The following is a 9,913-nucleotide window of genomic DNA, read 5'->3' as shown; positions in this document are numbered from 1 at the left end:
TTATATAGACCTTAGTGGTCCCTAATACTGTATCTGAAGTCTCTTTCCCAAACTTCAGCCTTGGTGCAGAACTACAGCCAGAAGATGCCAATTTCTACTTTCTTTAAAGCCATATTAGCTGGTGGAGCTGGTAAGATTGAATTATGTAATCATAACTGCACATTGCAAATTCTATATATTTTTTTATCTAATATATATTTGTTTTACTGGAAAGATGTAAAATAATTCTCCGTGTCTGGGCATCGTATCATACTTTAAATACCAGCCAGTATTTCTCCTGACAACGTTCACATCGTCAGCGACTGTTGCTTCCTCATTTTGCATAATCATAATCACAATAAGAACAAACACAAAGGCCTCGTTAATGTTGCGCTTTGAGAAACACACACTAATCAGCAAAGAGGAAGAGCAGGCCAGGAGGGAACAATGGCTGCACATCTTCTCATGTGCTGCTGATAAATGGCCCGTCTGTAATGTTTAATCAACGTTCTTAATGAGCTAATGAATCGACGGGCCAAAGCACAGCGACAAAAAAACAGGGCGGTCAGTTCATCTGGTCAGTTTTGTTATGCTAATCAACGCCGTGTGGACTCATTTTAATTGTTTATTAATCGCTTTTAGCTCCGGCAAAGCAGGAAGTCCAGACTTTAGATTTGCTTTGTGTGTGTGAGTCTGAACAAAAATACTTAAAGAAGGTAAAAAAAAGAAAAGAAGGTAAAAGATCCCAAAAGCAGTGCTGTAATGTAATAAAGTACATATATATGTGTATGTAACAATGTACATATATATATATATATATATATATATATATATATATATATATATATATTTATATATATGTGTGTTCAGTTGTGCTCCTAAGTTTACATACCCATGCTTAAGTTGACTAAATATAGGAATAAAAAAATCATGTTTTGGAAATTTATCTTAAAAAAAAGGAAAAAACCAACATGTATGGACTCCATTTTTCTTTGTGAATGAATAATGTATTTTAAAGACATAAATGTTCTCCAAGGGAACTTTATCAGGATGCATAGTGTCCTGATCCATGAAATAACTGGCCTTTAATAATAACAATCTGCCTGCCTCTAATACACTATTCATTCACAAAGGAAATTTGTGTCTTTAAAGGTTGTATTTTACCTCGTTTTTTAATTAAGGCATTAACATACATTTCCAAAATATGATTTTTGTACTCCTCTTTTTAGTCAACTTAAGCATGGGCATGTAAACATGTGACCACAACTGCATGTAACAAAGTACAATTATACCTCGTTAATGTCCTTAAGTAGAATTTCAACCTATCTGTACTTTACTTTATTTATATTTCTGGAAACTTTGACTCTGGTACATTTCAAAAAAAAATTTGATGTGAGACGTTCTTGGTTGGTCCTTTAACTTGAGGCACGTGTGCCAGGATAGTCCTGGAAAATACTGAATTTGTACTTTTGAAGTACTTAATACAAGACTGCAAAAATTGTCACAGCTCAGTGAGAATAGCTCCGTTTCTTTCCTAGAGACTTAAAAATGTGTTTCTAGAAGCTGCACTGCAGAGAAATATCTCCATGCATGGACGACTGTTTTCTGAGTGCTCTGCGTGTGTGTGCTGTGTGTGTGTTTGTGTGTGTGTGTGTGTGTGTGTGTCTACTGTTGTAGATGTCTCACACAGCCACCAGTGCCTTCTGCCGCTCCATCAAGCTTCAGTGTGAGCTTTACCCGTCGAGGGAGGTCGCCATCTGCCTGGACCCGTACTGCGGCCTGGGCTTCGTCCTCTGGTGCCTTTGCAGGTCAGACAAACTCAAAAAGAAAGTTCAGTTTAGTGTTAAGCGATGCAAACTGTCTGGTTTAAGTCGTTTTGCCTCAACATGCGTTGGTTTGGACGTTAGCTTAGCATGCTAGTAGCTTGATTCAGCTTCTTGAATGGCAAGGCGTCCCATATTATGTAAATTTTCAGGCTCATTCATGTATTTTGGATTTCTTCTAGAACAAGTTTACATGCTTTATGTTAAAAAAACACAATGTTTTTCTCATACTGTCTCTTAGTGGTGTCACTAACCCACACCAAAGGCATGTGTCATCTCCACTGCACCATCACCACCATCCCTGGTGTGCATTTCCTGTGGATGGAGTATATAAAGCAACCTCCACCTGCTTTATAATTAAAAAAAAAGCCATGGAAATATCACTTTTTACAATATGGGACCTTTAAATAGCCATTCTAGTCAGGGAGGGTAGATGCAGAAGAAGGGGCGGAGTCAGGTCAAAGAGGAACATTTGTTTTGAAGAGCATCTTTACACCTTGTGTTAGCTTGAGCATACCCAACAGTACTAGCGATGTCTTTTCTCTTGTCTGGTTCCTCCGTGCAGTGTGTACTCAGGTCACCAGTCCATCCTGATTCCTCCAGCCGAGCTGGAGGTGAACCCGGCTCTCTGGCTGTCGGTCGTCAGTCAGTACAAAGTCCGCGATACCTTCTGCTCCTACAGCGTCATGGAGCTCTGCACCAAAGGCCTGGGCCTGCAGACCGAGTCGCTGAAGGTAAAGGGGACGCTGTGTCTCCAGAAGAGTTTGTGTCGTACCCTTGATGTTTTACGACTTTAAACAGCCCCTATTATTCTCCTTTTCAGCATCATATTTGTACTGTTGGGGTCTTTTAGAATTGGTTTAACATGGTTAAAAAACATATGTTTCTCATACGGCCCATTGCTGCAGCTCCTGGCTTTCTCAATCAATGACATCACTAATTGAGGAAACAGGCATGTGGGCCAGGCGTTTTAAATGTATACGTGCTGTATTTATATAGCGCTTTTCTAGTCTTAACGACTACTCAAAGCACTTTTACATCATACAGATTACATTCACCATTCACAGGCTGCCGTACAAGGTGCACACACACTTACACTCCGATGCACAGTATCGGGGGCAACACGGGGTTCAGTGTCTTGCCCAAGGACACTTTGACATGGGACTGCAGGGCCAGGGATTGAACCCCCAAGCATCCGATTGGCAGGTAACCGCTCTACCAATGAGCTGGGACATCATCTTTATCTGTCATCATCAGATAAAGAGAGGCCTGTGGGAGAGAAAGCTCCATTTGTCAAATGATTGAAATATTTAACTCGCAATTAATCACAATTAATTACACATTTTTATATGTGTCTCTTGATTTCTTATTTGTTTCTCACTTTAATGCTCCTATCAACATGGAAAGGTTGGCATTGGCATGTAGCCTAGTGTAGTGTTCAATTTCATGTTCACGGGGGGGGGGGGGTTGGCATCAGCTGTATGCTTGCCCATCAGGTGGTATTTCAGACTGGCCGTGCTGCGATGACAGCTCAGTTCACAACGACAAAACCCACAGATAGCTTTGGTTTTGTCAGTGGAACATTTGGCAACTTTTAAAAAGTAAACCTTCCATCCAGAATTTATTGGGATCCGTTTCGGCGTCTCGTCATCCACTCAAAACATAACGTTACTACTCTTTGGCCGGCTCACAAGCCCAAACAAGTGTGTGCGGCGCGCCTGTTGTTTTGTTTCCGGTCTAGCGAGATCCGGTGGCTGTTGTTGTTTTTCTAAACTTAAAAGTTTGCTAGGCCAAAAAGAACGTTGATCTCGTGATTAAAAGAATTGACGCCGTTAGAATGCATCTATATATATACATATATATAGACAATATATACAATATACATCTATTACACTCAGAAAGAACTGTAGCACACTAAAATTCCAAATGCAATTTCATTTATAGTGTTAAATCACAACAGGAGTTGTTCCAGGATTAGACCACACTCTATAATTTACAAAGACTCAGCACTTTCCAACGAGCGAGAACGGAAAAACATCCTTTTTACAGGAAGCAGAAACCTCGGACAGACCATGGAGAAATATGATTCCTAATAATTATAGCAGTTGAAGAGATGAATAGAGGCAGTTATAGTCCCAATAAACATTATAGAACTATATTAAGAAATAATAGTAGTAGCAGTGAAGAGCGTAGCAGGGCGTCAAGCAGGACCATGTAAAAAAAGAAGCATGATAGGGGCTCTTTAAAGTGGCATGCAACGATAAAATGAAACGGATCACAGATACTAAATGTCATTTTGCTTCCTAAATGTCATTTTGTCCACTTCAGTCTCGAGGGTTGGACCTGTCTCGGGTGAGGACGTGTGTGGTTGTAGCGGAGGAGCGTCCCAGGATATCCCTGACGCAGTCCTTCTCCAAACTCTTCAAGGACCTGGGACTGCACCCGCGAGCCGTCAGCACCTCCTTCGGCTGCCGGGTCAACCTGGCCATCTGCCTGCAGGTCGGTCCGCTGATCCGCTCCTGGTCTTCTCTCAGGGCGTTAGGAAATAGAAGTTATTCACTCACACATGAGAAACTAGCTGCTTCAGCCATTTTTTTGAGACATTCAGCTTTTTTTCTCGGGGTTCATCGTCAACTTTCCATTTCAAGCAGATCTTTGCTTTTACCTCTCAGCTATGATCAAATCAGGATATTGCCCAAGTTCACATGTACGTGTCACAAAGTTGTGTTTTCTCTTCTGCTACTAAAGGAATAAAAGGCTATTTTGTGATCTGCTCTAGATAATTCAATCATTATTGGTGTATTGCCAGTGGTCAGATGTAATGAAAAAACAAGCTTCTATGAAGTTATGATGTTGATACACATGTTTAACATCATTTATCCAGCAGTACAATGTTGTTGTACAGAACAGTTGGTTTCCAACGGCAGTGGATGCACTAACATTGCGGCAAAATGACTAATTATGCAGTATAGTAATGGCGTTTACCCGCTGCTGGTACCAGCTCTACTGGACTCGGCCGCGGTGCCCCGTCCTCCGTTTTCCATTTCCAGATTTAATAACGCCTCATGCGTGAGGCCAGATTGGTTGGTCGTCATAACGATGCCATAAATGACTTCTCTGTCATCTAAACACAACTATTAACTACTTTCCAGTAGCTCTAAATGACTTTAACTAACATTTGGCTGAACAGATTGTATGGCGGCTGGGCGATTATTACGGGCGTGCAACAAAATCGATTCAAGCTCTACCGATTCAAAATCAATTCATAGAATAAAAAAAAAAAAAATCTTTTTTTTTGGTGTTTCTACTGCAAACACATGATAGACTGATAGATAGACAGATGGATACATAGATGGATGGATAGAGAGAGAGAGAGAGAGAGAGATATATAGAGAGAGAGATAGATAGATAGATAGATAGAGAGATAGATAGATAGATAGATAGATAGATAGAGAGATAGAGAGATACTTTAATGATCCCCAAGGGAAAATTCAAATTCCATCCATACATATAAATATACATGCATTCATGGGAAAAGTAACTACATTTACATACTACACCACTAGCAGCATATTCAATATGACAATGTAGCGTCTTTCGAGATTAAATCATATATCGAGATATCGTGATATACAATTACGTTGTCTAAATTGATAATAACAAGCACATATTAACTCAATTCTCTCAGAAAATCTGTTGTGAAACATTTTAAGGGAATGTCATTCGAAGAATTTTATATTTGTTTTAACATCGAACTATTTTTGGGCATACGTGTGAATATAGTCAGTATACAGCACGGAAAACTGGGATAACTTCAATGGAACCCATTCACCACATTATTCAGGATTCTTAATATGTGAAATAATTTGGGAAAGCACCCATTGTCAACCCTACAATGTCGTCACAATATAGGTATCAACATATTTGGTCAAAAATATCGTGATATCTGATTTTTTCTCCATATCGCCTAGTTTTCTTCAATCCTGACTGCTTGTTTTGTCTCTTTGAGTTTTTCCATTTTGACATTTTTTCTTTTCCTTCCCTTCTCTTTTCTTGTTTTAACCATAACTCCGCCCACATATCTCATACTTGGGTTTGTGTCCGCTGTCCCTCCTTCCCTCCTTACCTCCTCCTCCGCCCCTCTCTGCTGCTGTAGCCTCACAGGCTGGGAAAGCTTGCTGACCAGGTAGGGAACCACCATCAACCCCCCAACGCCCCCCCACCACCCCCCCCCCTCATCCACCACCACCACCACCACCACCTCCAAAGCACCTCCAAAGCACCTCCACCCCTTCTGCTTACCAGCACTTCACTCCTCAGATGGCTTAGATCCAGGTTTTTTAAGGATTACATTGAACATAGCGATATCACGTGCAACACAAACAGTTTGGCCGCTTTTAGCACACTGCTAAAATACAACAAATGGGTTGTTGAATAAAAGAAAAAACCAAAAGGGAATTATTTATGACTTTCTTTTGATGAACTATAGAACAAAAAAAGGATTTATAAAAAATGTTATTGTGTAGTTTTTGTACTCTTTTAAACAAAATAGGCTTTTTTTAACGACCTAAGCGCACGGCGCCTGGTTCAGGTGCGTTTTAGGGCGTGTGTAAATCCACTTTTGCTAGTTTTACGGTGGAAAAGGGGGGTCCGTGCACCGGGCTCATGGTTCAAAAGGGTTGTACTTAGGGTCTTCATTAATCCGTAGGTGTGTTTTGGGCGTGACATGGAATCAACCGATCAGAGGTCTTCTCCCATTCCCTTTAAAAGCCAGACGCTTTTGCACCTTGGCTCATTGCTGTTATGAGGGCAGATTTGGGTAATGTTTTTGTTTTTAATCTGTTGCATGTGTGTGTGCTGCTGCGCTTCCCTGTGTGTCTATTGTGCTGTTAAAATAACAATGAAATGCTGCGTTACAGACTTTAGACCAGGTTTTTGGTGCGATCACTTTCCGCTGCCTCAGGATATCAATACGCCCAGAATGCACCTGAACACACCTCCCTGTAAAACCAGCACGCCCAAAATGCACCTGAACACAACTACTTTTAAAACCAGCGCTCCCAGAATGCACCTGAACACACCTCCCTGTAAGACCACCACGCCCAGAATGCACCTGAACACACCTCCCTGTAAGACCACCACGCCCAGAATGCACCTGAACACACCTCCCTGTAAGACCACCACGCCCAGAATGCACCTGAACGCACCTCCCTGTAAGACCAGCACGCCCAGAATGCACCTGAACACACCTCCCTGTAAGACCAGCACGCCCAGAATGCACCTGAACACACCTCCCTGTAAGACCAGCACGCCCAGAATGCACCTGAACACACCTCCCTGTAAGACCAGCACGCCCAGAATGCACCTGAACACACCTCCCTGTAAGACCAGCACGCCCAGAATGCACCTGAACACACCTCCCTGTAAGACCAGCACGCCCAGAATGCACCTGAACACACCTCCCTGTAAGACCAGCACGCCCATGGGCACAGGTGCATTTGCTATTTAAACAACGTGGGCGCAGTACGAGAAATCAGCAACTACGTCTGTCTTAAAATAGCAAAAAAAAAGAAAGTTAATTAATTAATAAAAAAAAAAAAATTTGCTGGACACATGGTTAAATACATGGTTAAACGTAATTTTCCATCATAATATCAATGTGCCACTAACGCGCCTGGTTTTTAAAGGGAAAGGGAGATGACACTCTGATTGGTTGATTGCATGTTACGCCCACAACACACCACACATGAAGGCTGGACTTTAAAAGAAGTAATCCATTTAGCAGCCTTGCCTCATGGGGATGATGCTATCTGCCATTTTGTGCTCTGGGTCCCCGGCCTTTGACTCCCAGCATGCCGCTGTGTGTCAGGTGGCGGGCTCTGTGTACAGTTTCCCACTTGAGATAGAAAGGGGGGATGGAGGGATGGTGGAGGAAGAGAGAGAGGGAGAGAGGTCACAACGGGGGTCTTTATCTCTTTCCTTTTCTCTTACCGGATTGGAAGTTTTCCCTTACATTTTGTAGTATTTATGCTCCATGATGCGATCACTCAGCTACGTCATCATCACCCCATCCTTTCGTCCTTCTTTCCCTCTGGCTTGATATCACTTTTCCCTCATTTCTCTCCTCTAAAAGAAATTGTGTTTTCATTGTGACTTGTTGTTTGCGTGTTGATCAAGAAAGAAGAATTAGATTTTTGAAAGGGGATTTCTTTTCTTTTAACCCTTGTGTTGTCTTCCCGTCGAACATGAAGAAAACACTTTTGTTGTCCCTTCTTAATGTTTTGGTCACTTTTTCCAAGATTTTCATAGCTTTTCCAAATGTTTTGGTCATTTTTTTCTGACTTTTTTGTCACTTTTTCCAAGCTTTTTGACATTTTCTTCCGGTATTATTGACGTTTTTATTGTTGTTTTTGTCGCTTTTTCCAACATTTTTTACAGTGTTCCCAACTTTTTGTCACTTTTCTCGACAATGACAGCCCTCATTTCAACTTCTCATATATCTGATATTAAAAACTTTGAAAACGGGTCAGATTTGACCTAAGGACACCAGGAGGGTTAATCCGTCTTATGTTTTGCTGACTTCCCTAAAAGATCCTCCCCCTGCTGTCGCTCCCACATTGATCTCCCCTCCATGTTGTAAAATGTTGTTGAGGCTTTGTGGGATCTCGTCATTCTTCTCAAAGCCAAAGCTTCTCCCTCCGCTGTGGAGGGAGAAGCTTGTGTCTGTGAGCACTCATGCACGAGCAGTAGCATCCTGTGGTAGGAGTAGCAGTAGCAGTAGAGACAGTGGTCATCATGCAGTGGTGTAGTCTATATGATACGCAGGGATCCTGATTATACCCACTAGGAAAGGTCAAGGATTTCCATATACCCATTAACGCAATGTATATATATATATATATATTTACTCTATCTGTGTTGAGAGTTGCCTAGGAACAACAACACAGTTGCTTTGCGGCCATTTTCTGCGCAAATTTGGAATTAAAGGTGCTCTAAGCGTTGATATGCGTTTTTTGGGCTCCAGCATTTGTTGTCACATACAACAAACATCAAAACGCGGTCTCTGCAGACAAAAACAATCTGTGCCAACCTGCACCACCTAACATGACAAACAGTGTTCCAGCTAGTAACCAACAAGAAGGATTTGGATGTGGGGGTTTTGGGGGGTTAGTGCTTGGAAGCAAGGGAGAGGGGACGGGATGAGGAGGAGGGAGGGGTGAACTAGCCTCCTTTTTGTTTCAAATTACTTTGAACGTCAACAAGAAGTGCCGTTACCCAACATGACTTATAGCACCTTTAACTAATGGGAATCACTAAAGTAGATGTATGAAACGCAAGCACATGTAGACACATGTAGACACATGTACACGCATGTACACACATGAAGACACATGTAGACACATGTAGACACATGTACACACATGTAGACACATGTAGACACATGTAGACACATGTACACACATGTACACACATGTACACACATGTAGACACATGTAGACACATGTACACGCATGTACACACATGTAGACACATGTACACACATGTACACACATGTACACACATGTAGACACATGTACACACATGTAGACACATGTAGACACATGTACACACATGTACACACATGTAGACACATGTACACACATGTAGACACATGTACACACATGTACACACATGTAGACACATGTAGACACATGTAGACACATGTAGACACATGAACACACATGTACACACATGTACACACATGTACACGACACATGTACACACATGTAGACACATGTAGACACATGTACACACATGTACACACATGTACACACATGTACACGACACATGTAGACACATGTAGACACATGTAGACACATGTAGACACTCTTTCAGCGTTTTGGTGAGACTGCCCCTGAAGCTGTACTGCTGCTTCGAGTGGCACTGCAGCCAACGTTAACGTTACAGAAACTACACAAAGTGATCCCAGATGAGGCTGATGCTTACGCGGTAATGTTACAAAAAAACTATGGGGTTGTCGCTCGGGACGGGTGGCACTGGGACGGGTTGTCGCTCGGGACGCGTCGCACTGGGACGGGTTGTCGCTCGGGACGCGTCGCACTGGGACGGGT

At 42.1% G+C, this 9,913-nt stretch overlaps 1 protein-coding gene across 1 annotated transcript in view; it reads right to left on the bottom strand.

Moving 5' to 3' along the window:
* Nucleotides 1–9,913, bottom strand: part of LOC117953968 (disco-interacting protein 2 homolog C-like) — a 157,324-nt gene that overhangs the window by 2,083 nt on the left and 145,328 nt on the right. The window contains 3 exon segments of the mRNA XM_034887386.1: nucleotides 1,649–1,779; nucleotides 2,384–2,530; nucleotides 4,146–4,331. Of these exon segments, the coding sequence (XP_034743277.1) occupies nucleotides 1,649–1,779; nucleotides 2,384–2,530; nucleotides 4,146–4,331 (464 nt within the window).

Source organism: Etheostoma cragini, chromosome 12, assembly GCF_013103735.1.
Source record: "Etheostoma cragini isolate CJK2018 chromosome 12, CSU_Ecrag_1.0, whole genome shotgun sequence".
In the NCBI taxonomy this organism is placed as follows: domain Eukaryota; kingdom Metazoa; phylum Chordata; class Actinopteri; order Perciformes; family Percidae; genus Etheostoma; species Etheostoma cragini.
This window is presented reverse-complemented; position numbering and strand designations above follow the sequence as displayed.